This window comes from Ictidomys tridecemlineatus, chromosome 1 (genome assembly GCF_052094955.1).
Source record: "Ictidomys tridecemlineatus isolate mIctTri1 chromosome 1, mIctTri1.hap1, whole genome shotgun sequence".
Classification (NCBI taxonomy): domain Eukaryota; kingdom Metazoa; phylum Chordata; class Mammalia; order Rodentia; family Sciuridae; genus Ictidomys; species Ictidomys tridecemlineatus.
The window spans coordinates 120686287-120707962 of record NC_135477.1 but is presented as its reverse complement, the minus strand read 5'-3'; the positions used below and the strand labels follow the sequence as shown (position 1 = coordinate 120707962).

The 21676-nt window shown below is 38.9% G+C and overlaps 1 protein-coding gene and 1 non-coding gene across 5 annotated transcripts in view; both read right to left on the bottom strand.

Annotated features, from left to right (window-relative positions):
* The window catches only part of Ankhd1 (ankyrin repeat and KH domain containing 1), a 124019-nt gene extending 118420 nt beyond the window's left edge, over positions 1-5599 (bottom strand). For 2 of the 4 annotated variants that reach the window (XM_078046339.1, XM_078046341.1), the window contains exon 1: positions 5152-5595. In XM_078046339.1, coding sequence (XP_077902465.1) covers positions 5152-5442 — 291 coding nt within the window. In that variant the 5' untranslated portion in view covers positions 5443-5595. Of the gene's footprint in view, positions 1-5151 lie in introns of all 4 variants that reach the window. The other 2 variants (XM_005327292.4, XM_078046344.1) reach the window with 2 other exon arrangements.
* Positions 1787-1891, bottom strand: LOC120885927 (U6 spliceosomal RNA). Its single transcript, XR_005728726.1, has one exon. It is a non-coding gene; the product is annotated as a U6 spliceosomal RNA (small nuclear RNA).
* Positions 5600-21676: the final 16077 nt, after the last annotated feature.

The window sequence follows — 21676 nt, the reverse complement described above, 5'->3', positions numbered from 1 at the left end:
GGTAATTTAAAAAAATTTTTTTAGTTATAGATGGACACAATGTTTTTATTTTATTTATTTATTTTTAAATGGTACTGAGGATTGAGCCCAGTGCTTCACACATGCTAGGAAAGCGCTCCACCATTGAGCGACAACTCCAGCCCCCAAAATGATAAATTTGCCATAGAAGATTTACAGCAGTACATGCTAATTTCACTGGAAACTTTTCAGTAGCTTCTTTCTATTTCTCCTTTGTTCAGATTATAAGCTCTGAGATGCTATTAAAAACAGTGACTCATCTTATTTACCTAAAGTTTGAATATAGAATATACAGGACAAAATTGCCATCCCTGCCAAAATGGCCTCTAAACTAATGGTTCTCAACAAGGGTGATTTTGCTCTCAGGAGACACGGCAATGTTTAAAGAATTTTGGGCTATCACAATTAGGTGGATTTTACTGGCATCTAGTGGATAGAGACCAGAAAGCATAGGAAACCCCCTCAAAACAAAGAATTATCTGGCCCAAAATGTCAATATGTTGCTGTTGAGAAATTCTACTCTACATTATAGATTTTAAGTAACTCTAAAGGAAATGACCCAGATGACTTACTACTGGAGAAAAATCAGGATGGGATTTCTATGCTGGCCTGTGGTGTTTTGTTGTTATTGTTGTGGTTTGTGGTGCTAGGGATTGAACTCAGGGCCTTGTGGTAAATTGTCAGAGAAAAATAAAAATCTCTATAAGGTTTGTCCTATAATTTTGGAGATGTATTCAATTTCTGATACATGCCTCAAGAAAAAAAAATTCCTCTGCCACACCCTTCCACCATGGTGCTCTGCCTCGCCTTGGGCCCAGAGCTACAGAGCTGGCCATCTATGGATTGAGACTGCTGAAACCTTGAGTGTTGGCTTAACTTTTCCTCTTCAAAAAAAAAAAAAAGAAAAGAGGAAATTTCAATGAAGTATAAAGCTATCTTTTCTAATTTATGTTTAAAGTGAAGGTAGAAACTGGAAGCAGTGGCACATGTCTGTAATCCTGGAGATTCAGGAAGCTAAAGCAGATAAACTGCAAGTTTAAAGCCAGTCTCAGCAACTTCACAAGACCCTGCCTCAAAACTGGAAAAAATTAAAAGGGCTGGGGATGTAGCTTAATGGTAAAATGCCATTAGGCATATACCAAGTACTCCCCCAAAAGTGAATGTATACACACACACACACACACACACACACACACACACACACACACACACACACAGGCCTAGAAAATTTATTGAAAGAAAATTTTTATTTTAGTTGTCTTAATGAGAGAGTTAAGGGCTGGGGATGTGACTCAAGCGGTAGCGCGCTCGCCTGGCATGCGTGCGGCCCGGGTTCGATCCTCAGCACCACATACCAACAAAGATGTTGTGTCCGCCGAGAACTAAAAAATAAATATTGAAAATTCTCTCTCTCTCTCTCTCTCCTCTCTTTAAAAAAAAAAAAAATGAGAGAGTTAAAGAGTTGATGGGGAGGGGAGGCAAGGACTTTTACTTTCCATGTTATATCTACTATATATACACTGAACTTTTCACCAGAGTGTATTAATTTTATAATAATTTTAAAAGGAGATTTCATACTTATATATATAACTATGAAAGCATATGCATACATTCTTATGACAAAAAAAAACAAAAATTATAAACCTCACCAAGTTTGTTCTTTAGGAACTTTCTATTTTTCTTTCAACTTGCTTAAAAATATATAAAGATTATGATTCTGAAAGTAACAGAAACTGTTTTTTTTATTTTTATTATTTTTTAGTGCCAGAAAAATATGGAACACTTCCCAAATTTGTGTGTCATCCTTGCACAGGGCCAATACTCATATCTTCTCTGTACCATTCCAAATAAAAGCTGGTTTTTAAAAAAAAAATTTAACCCAACATCTACTATTAATCACTGGTATATTTCAATAAGACTCTTCTATTCAAGGCCTTAGCTAAAGAATACACTCAATATAGGGCCTGGGGTTGTGGCTCAGTGGTAGAGCACGTGTGAGACACTGGGTTCAATTTTCAGCACCACATAAAAATAAACGAAGGTATTGTGCCCATCTACAACTAAAAAAATTTAAAAAAAAATTCAATATGCCTAAAGAAATATAAAAGAGATATTTACCCCAGTGTTTAAAAAAAAATAAGGATGGTCAGGCATGGTCTCATACACCTCTACTCTCAGCAGCTTGGGAGGCTGAGACAGAAAAATCACAAATTCAAAGCCAGCTTCAGCAACTTAGTGAAGCCCTAAGCAATTCATGGTGACTCTATCACTAAATAAAATATAAAAATGGGCTGGGGATGTGGTTCAGGGGTTAAGCACCTCTGAGTTCAATTCCCAGTACCAATAAGGGGAGGATGGTTACAAATAATGGCACTCCCTAAAATAGCACAAATCTAATATTTATTAAAAAGAAATTACTAATAGACCTAAGTCCCTTCCTCAAACTAACTAAAAGGTCTTTTGACTTGCCCAATGAGGGAAAGCAGCTTGTTTGTTTGTTTCCAGCTATTAGCTCTAATAATAGAGAAAAAGAGGTCCTTAGAATATCTAGGCCTCTGTACACAAAAGGTATAGTACTTCAACAAATTTTTATTCACTTCTCACCATGTCCTGCCCTATTAAACCACACACAATTCATTATTTTTTAGGAAGTCTAGGAGCATAGTTCTAAAATATTTAGAAAGATGAAAATAAGGATTTTAGTATTTTTCATCAAATGCCAGTTAGGGAGTATTCTTTTGAAGAACATTATTTATGATCTCTTCATACTGGAAATTCAAAAGCAATAATATGGAAGAAAACAGCTCATCTGGGTCTGGGGCTGGGGCTGGGGCTGGGGCCGTAGCTGGGTGGCAGAGCACTTGCCTAGCATGTGTGAGGCACTAGGTTCAATCCTTAGCACCACATAAAAATGAAACGAAGCATGCTGTCCAACTATAACTACAAAAATAATAATTTCACTCACAAAAGCATATACTAGGGCTAGGGATATGGCTCAAGTAGGAGCGCGCTCACCTGGCATGCATGAGGCACTCGGTTCGATCTTCAGCACCACATAAAAGTAAAATAAAGATATTGTGTCCATCTAAAGCTAAAAAATAAATATTAAAAAAAAAAAAGCATAGACTATACCCTACCACACTAAATAACAGAGACAAGGTAATTCCGGAATGTCTTCTCCAGATGACTTGAGGGAATATAGGGCACAAAAACAAAATATTTTTTCTTCACAGATTAAGAATCTACACATACACTGAACATCACCTTAGATCAGGCTAACTTCTATGGAGTATCCTAATGAGTTCTATATATACACTATATATACACTTATATACACTTAGGTAAAGTCCTTTTGTGGCACAGAAAATATAAATAAATAGGAGAATAAGTTGTTCTTCTACTAATGGGTAGGAATCACAGACAGGTAACCTCTACAATAAACTTCAAAAAACACAAAAGGTGTGGATTGTGCTCACAGCTTTAACCACATGGTATAGTGACTCCATACGAAATTATATAGAGTGGAGGAGAGAGAGATTTATGACTTTGGAGACTCACTAGCAGTCTACCTATGAAGAAATTTAAATACTACCTATATAAAAGCAAATGAGTGATCTTTCATCTTATCCACGACAATCAAGTAAATATGGTCCAGAAAAATCAAGGAGATTCTCTTTCGATCATTTAGGTCAAAGTGAACCTTTCAGATTCTCTCTTATAAGTTTTAAAGAAAAATAAATTCTATAGAGCCCCCACCTCATTTGCCTAGCTCTGGGTTCATCTCTCATCAAGTTTCACTAAAAGGATAAAAGCCTTCTACAAGCCCAAAAAACGGGTACTCCAGAGACTCTCCCCGCTAACTGCCTATTCAAATAAAATCCTTTTTCACCTTGCCTTAGAAGTTATTCCTCTTATATTGGGATACAGACATTCTAGAGACTATTCCCTTTATAATCTGCATTTTTTTTCCCAAAGCAAATGTTGGAGTCAGTTTTATACTAAGATTTTTAATCTAAAGAAAGCCCTATTCAAATTTAGGATGATAAGACAGTGCACTAATTGTATTCTGCAACCCACAGTTTCTCCTTATTCCTCTCAAATGCAAGAGCAAGGATCATTAGTACACACAGGGAAATTCCTGTACTTTAACACCAAGACCAGAGGTTAAAATAATTGGTCACAAGGGATAAACCTACTTAGAACAGAAACAGAAGAAACACTCTGAGCACTATAAACAATGGTCATCACAGGACAGTACTATATCAAGTCATTGTCAATAGAAAACTCTGTGTGTGTGTGTGTGTGCATGCGCGCCCGTGCGCTCAAGCACGCGCACACACACGCGTGTGTTGTTTTCCCTAGAGCCCACAAGATGATACCTACAATCCTAGATTGCTTAGACCTAAAAATATGTACACGGAAGAGTTAAAAGAAGTGAAAGAATTGATCACTTATTTCCCTTACTGCAAAAGAAAAGGTGTCCATAGGGTGCCTCACCTTCTCCCAGCCTAAAAAAATCTCAAGAGTTCAGCTATCCAGCTATTCCGAAGCTCAGAGATGCACTGGAACTTCCTTTTCCTGCCTAACTTCACAAAACGTCCCAGGAGCAAGAGTCACGTGATTTTTCGGGGTTAAAAGCTGAGAGTTACTTAATACCTGTCTCAAACTAGAGAAAGAAAATAAGAGCTCCACTTAAAATACGCAGGCAAGGCATACGTAAGGTAGAAGGTAAATAAATGTACGCCTCAACTTTGAGAGGCCAACAGCAGAAATGCTCTTTGGGCTAGTTAGCTGTATCCCTCAGTACCAAGGGCAGGGACTCCGGCAAGACCCCGCCCTCCCCCATCTCCAAAGCGGGGTGGGCGGGAGGTAGCCTGAGGAGTCCTTGTTCCCGCGCGAAGCTCAGAGACCAAAGGACTCCCTATTGTGGGTTTACGGACGCTGACGGGAACCCGTCCCGCTCCAGCCACGAGCTGAAGAGTAAGCCGAAAGCTCCCGAGGCCCGCATGGCTGCCACCGCCGCCAGGGAACCGACCGCTGTCAGAGAACGGCTGCACCCGGGAAACCGGAGGGTGGCCCCAAAGAGAATTCATGCCTCACGCTGTGTGGGAGGCGGGGGTCCTGGAGCCGTACCTCAGACACTTCGTCCTCATCGCTGCCAGAGGCACCACCTCCACCTCCGGTCCTCAGCACGGCAGCCGCCAACTTGAAATCCAGCGCCGCGTCCCCTCCGCCCGCAGCGCTGCCGCCGCCACCGACTCCCGGCGCGGGCCCGGCCTCCCCAAAGAGCCTCACGGTGCGGATCCCCAGTCCGACCCCTCCCGGCGGAGGCGGCTCCGAGGCCCCGGCTGGGGCGGATCGCGGAGCCACAGAGTCCAGGTCCTCCTCAAAGGAGGTGCCGCCGCCTCCGCCGTCGGTCAGCATGGTTCGCACGCGGAGCCGGAGACGCTGCCGAGTCACTCGCGGCCACCGCCGCCGCTGATCCCGGGAAGGAGAGGAGCAGCAGGAGGAAGAAGCGTCTCCTTCCCCCCGTCCCAGCAGCGCCACTAACTTCTCACTGCCTAACCTGCTGCCTCCCGCCCCCTCAACCCGCCACTGGCTGCAGCTTTCCGGCGGCTGCAGATCATTGGCCAAGGTGACCTGTCGCTCAGGCTCCCCGTCACGCGCTGCTCGCTGGCTCGCGGCCCTCAAGCTGCGTTGACCCGCGCAGGCCTAGGCGGTTGCGAACACCCGCCTCTCACTCCTCACGAGCCGACTTCCGGTCCTTTTCTGTGTCTATTGGCCAGCCTCTCTGACTGTAGCGTCACAACCTTAAAGTGGATTAGTTAGCCTTGTGGTCAGTCATAGTGACCCCTAACAATGGGAAACTCCATTGGCGCCATAAAGTGTCGGTCACTTTGTCACAGGACGTCGCGTGGTACAATTGGCCGGTGAGGGTGCTATTCATCCCGCCTCCATCTGAGGTGACGGGAAAGGGCTGGGGAATTTCCACTTCTGATTAAAATGAGGGCTTGAAGTGACGACTCGCAAGAATTAATATAATTTGGAGTAGACCTAACCCTGCGCTTGGTAAAACTCGAATGCCAAGGATACAAGAGGCGCAGAGGTAACGCAGCTTCCACCTGTCGCTCTCCGCCGGGTGCCGAGACTATGGCCGGAAAGTAGCTGCACCGGGATTGGAGGAAAGAAGCAATCGGTCTCATCGAGACCCCACCTTCCTGCCAATGCCTGGTTGGAGGACCGCAGCGTCAGTCACTCTGGGACAGGTGAGGCTGCCTAACCCTTCTGCCTCTGCCTCTGCCCCTGCCTCTCTGCCTCTTTGGTCAGGAGTGGGAGGCAGAGAGCGGAGAGGGAAGGGGAGAGGGGCTGGGCGCTTCCTGTGGACCCTTCCAAGTTGAACCCGGCGCGCGGAGCTGAGGGAACCGGGGGAGCAGCTCCAGATGGCCGTCCTGAGACAACTCGGCCCTCCCGCACGCTGGGACGTGGCTGGGCGCGGCGATTCTACGGGCTTTAGGAGCGATCGCCCTGCGGGACCGCGTTCTCTTGCGTGTGGAAGGCGTCGGGCCAGCGGGGCTGGACAGCGCCATCAGTACCGGGAACTGTCCCACCAAGGCCGCGAACAGCGCGCTGAATCCAACCTCAGGGCTGAACTGAGCCAAGGAGGAGTTTTGAGTTCTGGTGCCGCCACTTATTTGCTGGGTGACCTTGATGGGTTTGATGTTACTGCATGTGCAATGGAAATAATATCAGTACCTGCCTCAATGGGTGGTGGTTGTGAATAAATTCGGTGATGACCTAAAGTGCCAGATTCAAAGGAAAGAATAATTTTGGTACTCACTGCCCCTTCTGCCTTCAGGAGTTCTCTGCCAGTCCTGGGTTCTGCCAGACCAACCAATTCCACCCAGACGCTGATGCAAAACAAAGCTAACTAAGAGGATTCTCCTCCTCCAAGAATGTGTATCTACCTCGCTACTCTCCCTCTCTCACCATCTCTATCTCCTTTATCAGTAGAGGAAGTTAAAAAAATATTCAGGTTCCAACTACTCCTGTGTCACCACAAAGGAGTTTGGTGAAGTTTGTATGGCAAATGCCTTTTGACCCAGAAAATGTTCATATGACAGCAAAGGTTGACAAAAACAAGATGTGTCATTTTCTCCTTAAAACTAAGAGATTTGCCTGTCTTGGTTGTATAGTACTTAATATTTCCCCTTCTTTAAACTGAAGTCTGAAAATTCTATGAAGAATATAATGATTTTTTTAAATGACTTTAAAAGTTGATGCTAGGCTGGGGCTGTATCTCAGTGGTAGAGCACTTGCCTCTCAGGTGTGAGGCCCTGAGTTCGATCCTCAGTACCACATAAAAATAAATGAATAAAAATAAAGATTTTTTTTTAAAGTTGATGCTGCCATGTTAACATTTCTTTGACTTTGGTAGTTGCCCATTTTGACATTTCACATGCAAGAAAAAATGAGTTTTTTTATGTACATATTGAGTAAATGTACTGTATAGTTTAGAATAAGTTGTAGAAAATAGGGAAATTTTAAGTGTCATGTACACTGTCTAGAATTTGTGAACTTAATTAGGCTGTACCTTCAGTGCTGTTTAAGTTTTCAAGACATGTGTGACTAGGTCACAGCCCAAACTAAGCAATAATAAAAGAAACAGCACTGCCTAACCCACTTCAAAGCTGGATTATCCAGAATTGGTATGGATACATCCTTAGGCAAAAACAGGTATTGACTGGTGCAACATTACAAAGGAACTATTTGTCATTCCTACCACTAATACAAAAATAATTTCTGATGCAACTCCCTGAGCAAACTCATTAAATTCTTTAAACAAATGTAATGAATCTCAAGGACAGAGGGAAAGAAAACCTGAATATATACATTTTATCCATTATATTTAAAAGAGAAAAATATAGTATCTTCTCAGTGCCTAGCAACCAAACCCTGAGTATAGTCAGAGAGAGATGATTGAGCAAAAATCCTTATTTCACCTGGACCTTACCAAGATACCTGGCACACACCTCTGATCCCAGGAACTCAGGAGGCTGAAGCAGAGGATCAAAAAAGTTCAAAGCCAGGGCCTGGGCTGTGGCTTAGTGGTAGAGCACTTGCCTACCACTGCATGAGACACTGGGTTTGATCCTCAGTACCATATAAAAATAAACAAATAAAATAAAGGTATTGTGTCCATCAACAACTTAAAAAATTTTGTTAAAAAAAGTTTGAGGCCAACCTTAGCAATTCAGCAAGACCCTGTTTTAAAATAAAAAGAGCTAAGGATATAACTAAGTGGAAGAGCCCTTGCGATGGGTTCAATCTTCGGTACCTCAATAAATAATTAATTTTTAATAAACCTGGACCTTTTCCCAAAACACTTATCAGTAGTTTGTCAATATGAGAATTAGGAACTCTCAGTGTCTGATTTGGGTGATTGTTATGTAGAGTCTGTATTTTGTGATTTAATACTTTATATAATAATTATATTCCTGTAGTTTTACAAAAAAAAAAGAAACTGAGAAATTACCATATCAAGTCATGTATTTGGTAAATGTAAAATCACATTGTATGTATTGAATGTAAATTATATTGGTAAGTATTAATTTGATTTATTGGGTAACATTGGTTTTAATATATTCTATCTTAAGATAGTCTCTTTTTTTTACAATTTTTTTTTTGTTTTAAACCATGGCTTTTTTAAAATATCTTTATTTTATTTTTATTTGGTGTTGAAGATTGAACCTAGCACCCTGCACATGCCAGGCAAGCGCATTACCACTTGAGCCACATCCCCAGCCCCAAGATAGTCTATACTAGTAAAAAAATTTAATACACTGATTTTTTTTTCTTCAAAGACTGAGCCACTGTCTACTGTAAAACCCTCCTTTAAAAGAAATTTGTTAGACAGGTTTGGTGGTACATGCCTGTAAGCCCAGTTACTTGGGAAGCAAGAGGATCACAAGTTGAAGACCAGCTTGGGAAGCTTAGGGATATTTTGTATCAAAATTGAAAAAACAGGATATAGCTCAGAGGTACAGTGCTTACCTACATGTGTAAGGTCCTGGGTTCAATCCACATCCAGTACCGCCAAAAGTAAAAAAAATATGTTAGAAGTGAGCATTAGAATAAAATGGTTTGGGGAGAGGATGTAGCTTACTTAGTGTTAGAGTACTTGCCTCGCATGAATGATGCTCTGGGTTCAATCCCCAGAAAATGAAAAATGAATAATAGAATAAAATGTTTTCCCACATAAACCAGGTGGAAATTTTGTTCAAAACCAAGGGGGCGCTATACCACTGAGCGACATCCCCAGCCCTTTTAACTACTATTATTTTGTAGGTTTTTAAAAAAAAAAAAAAAAAAAAAAAATATATATATATATATATATATATATATATATATATATATTTTTTAGTTGTAGGTGGACACAATACCTTTATTTTATTTTTATGTGGTGCTGAGGATCAAACCCAGTGCCTCATGTGTGCCAGGCGAGCACTCTACCACTGAGCCACAACCCCAGCACACATACCCAAACCCCCCTCCCCTCTGTTTGTTTGTTTTTTGGTTTTTTTTTTAGATTAATTTATCCAGGCTGGCTTGGAACTTGCAATTCTCCCATCTTAATCTCCTGAGTCAATGAGATTTCAGGCGTGCTTGCCACTGTGCCTGGGTCATGGGAAGATTTATTGTGGTATATTTGTAACATGTTTAGCATAGAAGCATACACTTCTATTTGGCCATCTTTTAGACAGAGAGGGGGAAAGGGAAACTATATCCCAAGGATTTTTAAAAATTCTTAGGTAACAAGATGCTTCATTCCTCATTATATGAGATTGACAAACTAAATCCTAGATCCAGGGACTTAGTTTACATGTAGTTCTTTAACATAAACCTGCATTTTCTCAAGACATTTGATTTCTACATGCTAATCCAACTCAGGTCAGTCTATCTATATAAGGAAAGGAAAACTAAGCAAACAAATTTGTTGCACTTGTATGTTATGTCATTAAACCTTTGTAATAATCTTATTCAGGTTTCAATCATTTTAAAGATGAGGAAGTTGGAACTTCAAAAAGGTTAAGTAACTTACATAACATTATAAAGCCAGTATATGGAAAGACTAAAATTTGGGTTTATCTCCACCTGATCCCAAAACCCATGCTCTTGCCACTATATCATGCTGATTCCATTCATTAATCAGGAAAACATCCTCAATTATATCTTTCTTATAAAGGACACAACTTTTTAGGGGGAGTTATTCCTCATTACCACCAAATATCTTATTCTTTTATAACAGTTGAAAACATTAAGTTTAAAACTTGTTTCTTGGTTTTTTCTATCATATTATTTTATCATATCTTAAACCACATAATATTATACTAAAAAATCCAATATATTTGATTAATACCATCATGTGGTTCAAACTTTTAAAAGAATTTTAAAAATACAATGAAGGAAAGAATCCTTTAACTTTGCCCACTAACTACCCAGATCCCCTCTCATATTATTAGGCTTTTAAAATATCCTTCTAGAGATTTTTAGACAGAGGTGAGTCATTTAATATATGTCAATTGATTTTTCACATTTTAACACAAATGGCAACTTGCTACACACACTTCTTCACCTTCCTTTTTTTTTCCACTTAATTTATTCTGGAGATATTCCATGTCCTTATACAAAGAGCTTTGTCATTCTTTTTTGCTACTTCTTGTATTAATTGAAATATATATAAACACACACACACACATTTGTGTGTGTGTGTATTAACAGTGCTACAATATAACTTTCTAACCCACTCTCTATCATGCAGGAATTGCTAGGCATATATTAGTTTACTTGAAAAAGCCAGACTTAGGGCTACCATTTGTTTGGGCTACAATTAAATGCACCTGAAAGATGTCTAACAACATCTGTGAGACAGGCATATGAAAACAGAAAAATTATGCCTGCAACTGAACTACCCCTACCACACAGCCTAAGAAAATTTTACCAGATTATTTACAAAATTTCCTAGAATTAAGTCTGCTATAGAACCTACTCTTCCTGAAAAAGAGAAAAATATATGTACACACAAAATGACCACTTGCCAACTCCACATTCTATCTTTGCTACCTATGAAATGAAAATGAAGCAAGGGAGCTGGGGGTTTGGCTCAATGATTGAACACTTGCCTAGCATGTGCAAGACACAGGGTTTGATCCCATCACCACCAAAAAAAAAAATACCTCTTATGGAATTATTGACATTCTCAACAAAGACAATGGGGGAACAATTAAAATCCACCTTCTTCCTTGAGCCACTGTCAGGATTTCTTACTCCTTGATTTTTGACAAAGGATAGCATTATCAAGGAGAATATGAATTAGGATTATAGAGGAAGCAGAACTTGATGGTAGGATTTCTGAGCTGGGAATCAGAAATACCAACTCTCTGTAGGTGACAAAATTAGTGTGTCCATTTGACCTTTAGAGGTACACTTTAAAGTTGTATAATTTTAGGGGTATTTCGTATCACAAAACAGTTATCATTTCAAGTTAAATGTCATACATGTGTAGAAAAATTACAGTAGATCATACATAAAACCAAGATATTAATAGCAACTATCTCTGGTTAGTAGAATTATACAGGGATTTTTTTGTATTATTCTTTTTCTCTCCAGGAATGGTGACCTGCACCTATAATCCCAGCAACTCAGGAAGCTGAGGTGGAGAATTGCAAGTTCATGATCAACTTCAGCCACTTAGTAAGACTGTGTCTCAAAATAAAAAATAAAAAGGGCTGGGGATGTGGCTCAGTGGTTGAGTCCCCTGGGTTCAATCCCTGGTACCGAAATAATAATAATAAAATTATTTTTCTCTTTTTGACTATTTGTATTTTCTGGGTTTTTCATTTTTAGTTTCTACAGTGAACATATTATTTTTACATAATAAAAATTTTAAATATTATTTCAGATATACATGTTGTAATTTTTCATCTGTTCATCAACCAGTATTTATTTAATTCTTGCTATATGCATGACACTGTACCAAGTACTTTAGAGAAAACATAAAAGAGGCAGAAGACTTAATGCACTTCTTTCCTGTTATCCTGATGCATGTATTTATTAATTGTTGATTAGGTAGACAAAATGCATATGGAAAAATGGAGATCGTGAGCTTAGTGATAGAGAGCACTTTTCTAGCAAAACAGGAAAGAAAGTCTGAAATAACTGAAGGTCAAACTCAAGACAGTCTTGATAATAAACTCATGCAGAAGTATTAAATAGATTACAAGACAAAATGGAGAAAGTTTATTCAGAAAAAAAAACTTGGATTAAGAGCATTTTGAACTAATACACTGAGGCAAACAAGATGTAAGTTACTCTAAATGGAAAGGAATGATGGGAATAATGATGAAGAAATTAAAAGTTCTCAAGTTATTTGTCAGAAAGGTTAAACCTACTTGGTCATTACAAAGATGTCAGAAAGAGAAATTTAATTCTAGAAATACTGGAATGAAAATATTAAAATACAGTATTCAGGATACTGAATACTAGAACGAGAGCTTTAAATTTGTTCCAGTAGGATACTCACTGTGATTCTTAAAAAGCAAGAAAATTTTTGTTTTGTTTTGGTCTTGGGTGTGAATCAAGATAAAAATTGTTAAAGGAAGATTATAACATGTTTGTTTGTTTTAGCTATATTTTAAATTGAATTTGAGCTAGGCAATACTAGAGTCCAGGAAACAAGCAGTTTTTCCTGTTACCCAGGTGTAGGGTAATGAAGGCATAGATTAAGGGAATAAAATTGGAATGAGAAAAAAGAAACTGTCAGGAAACAAAGAGTCAGCTGAGTTGGTGCCTGATTAAATGTGGGATGCAAAGGAGTATGGGAACAAAAGTGTGACCAGATAAAGCTGGGCTCAGCGGCACATGCTTTTAGTCCCAGATATTCCAGAGGCTAAAGCTGGAGGATGAGGGGTTTGAGCCCAGCCTGGCAACATAGGGAAACTGTCTCTACGTTCATACTCACATACATAATCCAGAGGAATCAACACAAAATTTTTGAAGAGAAATGTAGCATTTTGTATCAAAATCCTCTTTCTTTTCTCTCTCTCTCTCTCTCTCTCTCTCTCTCTCTCTCTCTCTCTCTCTCTCTCTCTCTCTCTGCAGGGAAGGTACTGGAGATTGACTCCAGAGGTGCTTTGTTCCTTACCACTGACCTATATTCCCAGCCCTTTTTACTTTTGTATTTTGAAACAGAGTGTTGCTGATTTGCTGAGATTCTTGCTGAGTTGCTGAAGCTGGCCTTGAATTTACTATCATCCTGCCTCAGCCTCTCAAGTAGCTGGATTTACAGACTTCCACCACTACCCCTACTTAAAGATCCCTTCTTTAAAATGTATTCCATCTATTAGAATAGCTAAAATCCAAATAATTGACAATATCAATTGCTGGCAAGGATGCAAAGCAACAAGAACTCATACATTCTTTACTCTTGAGTATATAGAATGGTACAGCCACTTTGGAACACAGTTTGGAAGTTTCTTACCATTTTGATTTACTGGTGAAGACTGAGTCATCCAAAGCTGATCTCTGAGGCTCTGAACTCCACTCAGTTTGCCACGCCCCATGCTCATCAAGGCAGGACTATAAATCAGGAGACGCAGTATGGCATTCATCTACTGGGCAAGGTAACAATACCACCTACCAGGTGTTCTTCCCCAAAGAAGTGGTATTGTGTCTACTATTGTCAGAAAACAACGCCCATAGAAAACCTAATTGAGACATAAGTCTGATACAAGTTCACAGAGCTATAAAAGAAATTGTGGTCATGACTCCAGCCTGTCACCTTACACTCGGCATTAGCTCCATTGCTGGCAAAAGAGGAAAACCTTCCAGGATTGGACTTCAGCAGAGATTTAGTAGATGTAAAGGTTTGTGGATTAGAACACATATTTGAGAAGTGGGCCTATTCGTGGTCTCTGGAGTTTGGTTAAGAGCCTTAGACTACCCTGATACCTCTTCTCATTAGTTGTTAATGTTTTTAATCAAGACTGAATTGTAGCTGGGCATAGGGCGCAGGCCTGTAATCCCAGCATTCAGGAGGCTGAGACAGGAGGATCATAAATTCAAAGCCAGCCTCAGCAAAAGTGAGGTGCTAAGCAACTCAGTGGACCCTGTCTCTAAATAAAATACAAAATAGGGCTGGGGATGTGGTTCAGTGGTCGAGTTTAACCCCAAGGACCATAGATAGATAAATAGATAGATAGATAGATAGATAGATAGATAGATAGATAGATAGATAGATAAAAGATTAAGCTAGAGATGGGTTTGGTGGCACAAACCTGTAATCCCAGCAGTTTGAGAGACTTGAGATAGAAGGCCTTCAATTTCAAAGCTAGCCTCAGCAATTCAGCAATGCCCTAAGCAATTTAGTGAGATCTTGTCTCAAAATAAAATATAAGAAGGGCTAGGAATGTGGCTCGGTGGTTAAGTGTCCCTGGGTTCAGTCCCTGGGTTCAAACTCTGGTACCAAAAAAAAAAAAAAAAAAAAAAAAAAAAAAAAAACTTTATTGTTATTTATTTCTCTTCCAACAAATTAAAATAGGAAGGAAAAAAACTAATGAAATAAAATGTAAAATGCAATTTTTTAAAGATCAAATCCAGGGAATTATATTTAACTCAAGAGAAATGTGAAATATTTTGCATATTCTTCAGCACACATGCACATATACACAGGCATATCGCCAGAGTTCTCCAAAGTATGATCAATCTATACAGACTCCTGGAAGCCTCAAGACTTTTTAAGGGAATCCATGAATTTTCATTGTAACTCCATAATACTGCTTTTAGGGGGGTGGTTTGTTTTTGTTTTGGGGAGGATTAGCAGGGATTGAACTCAGGGGCACTCAACCACTAAACCACATTCCCAGCCCTATTTTGGATTTTATTTAGAGACAGGGTCTCACGGAGTTGCTTAGGGACTCACTTTTGCTGAGGCTGGCTTTGAACTCACCATCCTCCTGCCTCAGCCTCCCAAGCCAGTGGGATTACAGGTATGCGCCATTGTGCCTGGCTATAATACTGTTTTTTACCATGTTGACTTTTGCCTTGATGATATGGGGAATAAACATTGCTGGTATCTTAGCATAATTTAAGGCATTGATATCAAACTTTACTAGCAGTTAATGTATTTTATCTCATTAAGTATTATTTAAAGAGGAAAGAGAAAAAAAATACTATGAAGTCCTGGAATTGGAGATGTACTCAGTGGTAAAGCATATTCTTAGCATGTATAAGGTCCAGAGTTCAATCAGCACGAAAAGAAAAAACAATTCTTGATGAAGCAGTACCCTTGGGATGGGGATATATCTCAGTTGGTAAAGTGCTTTCCTCACATTCACAAGACCCTGCCCAGGTTCAGTCCCCAGCACCACCAAAAAAAAAAAAAACCTCAACCCTTGAGTATATGTCATTTAACTATTCTGTGTGAGGAATGGGAAGTATGCACAGAACTTCTGCTGTACATCAGGGAAAAACACTTGTACCACTATTTTTTTTAAATTTTTATTTTCTTTTTATGTGGTGCTGGGGATTGAACCCAGGGCCTCACATTACGAGGCAAGCGCTCAGTCACTGAGCCACAATCCCAGTCCCTTGTACCACTATTTTGGTTGCAAGCTGAACTAGCCACTTTTTCATGGAATACCATGTTTTAAAAAAAATTTGTAGTCGTTGATAGACCTTTTTCTATGTATTTATTTTTATGTGGTGCTGAGGATTAAACCCAGTGCTTCACACATGCTAGGCAAGTGCTCTGCACTGAGCTACAGCCCAGCCCCACCCTGAGTCCTTTTTATTTTTGAGATTTTTGTGACAGGGTCTCACTGAGTTGCTTAGGTCCCCACTAAATTGCTGAGTTTGACCTTCAACTTCATCCTCCTGCCTCATCCTCCCAAGTCATTGAGATTACACTGTGCACCACCATTTCTGCATATCTTTCTGATATTTTTTAAGAACGTAAAGGGGTTCTGAGATCAAAAGATTTCAGAACTTTAGCAGCACTCTGTAGCAGTTCCATTGAAGGCAGAGAAATGGAAATGACATATGGAAACTCTGCTGGGCTTTTTACAGTTTTTTTTTTTTTTTCCATTCAGTCAAATGTCATCTTTTTTAGCCTAGCAGTCTAACCTTGGGAGCAAGAACTCTGAACTGTGCTCTGGGTGTCTCCAGTGTGAAACTATTAAAGGGAAAAGGCATTCCCTGTCTCTCCACCCTCTCTGAGTCTCCAGGTAAGACTTTGGTGAGTAAAGGATGAAGAGAGAAACTAGGAAAGGGGAGGTAGGAGTGAGGGGACTTCCCAGAAATTAGTTTATTCAGAAACCCTGAAGCTAGGAAGTTAGAACACGCTATCAGAAGCCACAGTTTGTTCATTTAACTCAATATCAAGAACTGAGAGGAACCAAAAACTAAAGCAGCAAAACTGGGGCTGGGGCTGGGGCTCAGCGGTAGAACGCTCACCTAGCACATGCAGGGCCCTGGGTCTGATCCCCAGCACCACATAAAAATGGATAAATAAAGATATTGTGTCCAACTAAAAAATAAAATAAAATAAAAAAGCAGCAATACTCATCCCTTCCTCCTTCTCTGGCCCAGTTCTTGAAAACTTTCAATGGCCTTTAAAAAAAAAAAAAAACAATAATTCTTCCAGGCCACAGTGCATCAGGGTTAGTTAGAATAGGCCAACATAGAAAGAAATCAAGCTTAAAAAAAAAAAAGTAAACCAACATAGTAACTACTACTACTTTGCCACATACCTGCCCCTCTACACCCACCGATCATCCCTCTTCCCTTTCCCTCCTACTATCCATTCCTTCCCCTGGTCTGAGCCCTGTTTTACCCTAAGTTATTACTGAATCATTAGAGATATACTGACATGGATGGGGAATTTAAGGATAAGGTATTTCACCATGATTTGAGTCCCCTTAGTGCCATTTACTGGTTGTATGATCTTGAGCCAAGTAATTCCTCTGGGCCCTCACTCAGTGTCTGCATCTCTAAAATGAGACTATCTTCCAGTTCTCTGAATCTATGCTCAATAAATATTTAATGAGTCCAGTAAAGCTAAAGACTCTGAAATAAATGTATTGTCATTGAAAGAACAGAGCATCTAGAGAAAGAACCCAGCTTTAGTTTGCACCACTGCACATTATCCCCTTCGGACGTGGATATATTCATGGGAGGTGAACAAACATAAGTCTCTGAAAACAACTTGTAGAAACCTCCCTAGGCCACAGTTCTTCCCTTGGGTTCACTTAGCTTGTAAGTTTATGGAGTTGGTATTGGAGAATTCCCCAGTTCTTGCCCAGCAATAGTAATTCCTTTGGTCTTGGAGGCCCTAGAGGTATTCATTCTCTCTGTTGTGACCCTACTGATTAGATATTAGATTCTTTCTCCTTCCATTTTTAAAAAAAATTTTAACAGCTTTAATAAAATAGAATTCTCATATCACACAATTCACCTACCTTTATGATCATTATTTATTTCAATGGCTTTTAATATATTCAGAGTTGTACAACCATCACATCTATTTTAGAATATTTTCATCACTCCTAAAAGAAATCTTGCACCCAAGCCTAGGGAACCACTAGTCTACTTTTGTCTTCATACATTTACTTATTCTGAGTATTTGATGTAAATAGAATTTTTGTCTTCATTCACTTAGAATATTTTCAAGTTTCATTACTAGAGCATGAATCAGTGCTTAATTCTATTTTATAGCTAATATTCCACTATATAGATATAACATTTTATTTACACATTCATCAGTTTGTTGTTGAGTCATTAGAGTTGTTTCGCTTTTTGACTATCATAAATAATGTAACTATGATTTGTGTACAAATTTTTATATAGACCTAAGTTTTCAGTCTTCTTGAGCATACACTTAAGAGTAGAATTACTGACTCAGATGATATGTTAGTCTTTTAGAGAACTCCCAGAATGTTTTCCAAAGCAGCTGCACCATATTATATTCCCACTATCAGTATGAAGGGTACAGTTTCTCTACATTCTTACAGATACTTTTTTTTATTATTATTATAACTATCCTAGTGGGTTTAATTGTATCTTATTGTGGATTTCACTTTCATTTCCCTGATGATTAACAATGTTGAATATCTTTTAATGTGTTTACTGACCATGTATATATCTTCTTTGAATAAATGTCTGTCTGTATCCCTTGCCCATTTTTTATTTGGGATATTTGTTTTTGTATATTTTAGGTACAGACATATGTTTGTAAATATTTTCTCCCATTCTGTGTCTTATTTTTTCACTTTTTCTTTCATTCTTTTTTCCTTTTTTTTTTTTTTTTTGGTACCAGGAATTGAGTCCAGGGGTGCTTAACCCTGAGCCACACCCATAGCCCATTTTATATTTTAGATAGAGACAGGATCTTGTTGAGTTACTTAGGCCCTTGCTAAATTGCTGAGGTTGGTTTTGAACTCAAGATCTTCCTGCCTCAGCCTCCCAAGCCACTAGGATTGCAGGTGTGTGTCCCCATGCCTGGTGTTTTTTCACATTCTTGAGTGTCATTTGCAGCAGGGAAGTTTTTAATTTTTATTATGTCCAATTAATTTTTTTCTTTTGTGGTTTGTGTTATGTCATCATGTCTAAGAAACCATTGCTAAATCCAAGGTCATAAAGATTTATGCCTGTGTTTTCTTCTAAGGAAGTGTTTTAGCCAGGCGTGGTGCCACATGCCTGTAATTCTAGCTACTCATAGACTGAGACAGAAGGATTGCAAATTCAATGCCAGCTTGGGAAGCTTAGGGAAACCCTGTCTCAAAAATAAAAAAGGGCTGGGATGTGGCTCAATGATAGAGTGCCCTGGGTTCAATTACTGGTACAAAAAAAAAAAAAAAAGAGTGTTTTTTAGTTCTTATATTTAGGTCATTGATCCATTCTGAGTTAGTTTTTGCATATAGTGTGAAGTAGGGGTTCAACTTCATTTATTTGCATGTGGATATCCAGTTTTCCCAGTGTCATGTGTGGAAAGTATTATCTTTCCACCATTGAATTATCTGGGCAGCCATGTGAAAATTAATTGACCATAATTGTGAGGTTTTGTTTCTAGACTGTCAATTCTGTTCTGTTAATCTATATGTCTGCCTTATGCTACTACCACACCCTGTCTTGATTATTATAGCTTTATGGAAAGTTTTAAAATCAGAAATTATAAGTTCTCCAACTTGTTTTTTTTATTTTCAACCTTGTTTTGGCTACCCTGGGTTGGGGCCCTACTATTTTTACCCCAAGTGACAAGGCCTCGCCCACACTGCTTTTCTAAGGTATTCATTATGGTAGCCTACAACCCTAATCCTTACCCTTCCCAACCTCATCTTGCAGTATTCTCTCCCTCACTCCATTCTAGCTCCATGAGCCTTCATTCAGTTTCTTAAACATTCCAAAATCCTTACTGACTGAAAGGCTTTGAAAGCATATTCCTTTGGCCATGAATGCTTCCCCTCCATATCCTCTCTCCTATTACCAAGTCTGACTCATTTTTGTCATTCCGGTCTCTGCTCAAATGTTATTTTCTCAAAGAGGCCCTTACCACTCCCCATATTAAAATAGCCAACACCAAGGCCTTCCTCACTATCACATTTACCTGGATTACTACATTGGTCACTGTCCAATATTGTATTGTATATATATTATTATACTTATTTATTTTGTATTCCCTACTAAAATCTCTAGGAGAGTAAAGATCTTGTCTTATTTACCACTGAAATCTTACACATAGAACACTACCTGGCATATAGTAGGAGTTTTTTGTTTGTTTGTTTTTTGGTTTTATTTTTTTTTTGGTGGGGGAGGTTATTTTTTATTTTTATTTTTTGGTACCAGGGATTGAACCCAGGGGTGCATACCACTGAGCAACATCCCAAGCCCTATTTTGAATTTTATTTACAGACAGGGTCTCATTTGCTGGGGCTGGCTTTGAACTCATGATCTTCCTGCCTCAGCCTCCCAAGCTGCTGGGATTACAGGCATGCACCACCAATAGGTATTTAACACATATTTGCTGAATGAATGTATAATGAACGATCAGTGAATCCCTGGTCAGCCCTTGGAAGAGAGGTAAAAGCACCTGGAAGAGAGGTAAAAGGCAGTAATTGACCCTGAAACCGGAATTGCTTCTCTCATTCTCACCTTTTTCTCTCATTTTGCACCAGTCAGCAAGTCCTCTCTCTCTTCATTCAAAGATTTACCCGAACTCTCCTAATTTCTACCTACATTAAAGCAGTAGGTTCAGGGCTGGGGTTGTGGCTCAGCGGTAGAGTGCGTGCCTAGCACGCGTAAGGTCCTGGGTTTGATCCTCAGCACCACATAAAAATAAGTAAATAAAATAAAGGTATTGTGTCCAACTACAACTAAAAAATAAATATTTTTTAAAAAGTAGATTCAGACACATTTCTGCCTTGAGTGCAGTTCCCAATGTGGGGGGAAAAAAATCTTCAAGGAGAAATTGATATTGACAAATATATTATCATGTGAGGTACATTAATGTGATAGTTCAAACAGACCAATATGTAAAACATTTTGAACAGCATAATTAATAGTCTAGCCTAATAGAAATTAATATAATATTGCTCCTAACAATTAAGAGAATAAACATTCTTTTTAAGTACCCATGGAATATTTACAAAACTCGACCATATGCCAGGCTATAAAGTTAGACTCAAAAATCTCTAAATGCAATTAAATTAGAAATAAGTTACAAAAAAAAAAAAGATAACTAAGGGGGAAATAATATATGTGAACATTTAAAAATGCACTTTCAATAGCTTGTGGATCTAATAGAAAATACTTAAAAATAATGTTAAGGGGCTGGGGTTGTGGCTCAGTGGCAGAGCACTTGCCTAGCATGTGTGAGGCACTGGGTCCAATTCTCAGCATCACATAAAAAAATAAATAAAGGCATTTTGCCCATGTATAACTAATAAAATATTTTTTTAAATGTTGAGCATATAATGTATCAAAATTATAGGATGCAATTAAAACAGAAGGAAAATTATGACAGCAATGCTTACATTAGGATGCATTCTAATTAGGCTCAAAATAGGACCAAGTTCTGGCTCAGTGGAAAAGCCTTTGCCTAGCATGCATGAGGCACTGGGCTCGATCCTGAGCACCACATTAAAAAAAATTTAAAAAACAAATAAAATAAAGGTATTGTGCCCATCTACAACTAAAAAAAAATTCTTTTAGTAGGGGCTAAGAACTTAGAAAAACAACAGAAGAGAGGTAAAAGGACATATAGAGAGAGGCTTCTATGGTACTAGAAATATTCTATTTCTTAACCTGAGTGTTGGAATATATAGGTGTTCTTTTCACTGTTATTCTTTAATTCCACTCCTAGCTATGAACTCTGGAGAAAATCTAAAGAAATAGAAGAGAATAACAAAGAAAAGAAAGTAATAAGATAGAAAATATTCAACAGAGATCAACAATGTGAAAATTATTTGAAAATACTATTAAATAAACTAACTTGAGGCAAGAGCAATTAAGAGAATGCACAAATAATAATAGAAATGGGGGGATGAGGTTGTGGCTCAGTGGTAGAGCATGTGCCTAGCATGTGTGAGACACTGGGTTTGATCCTTGG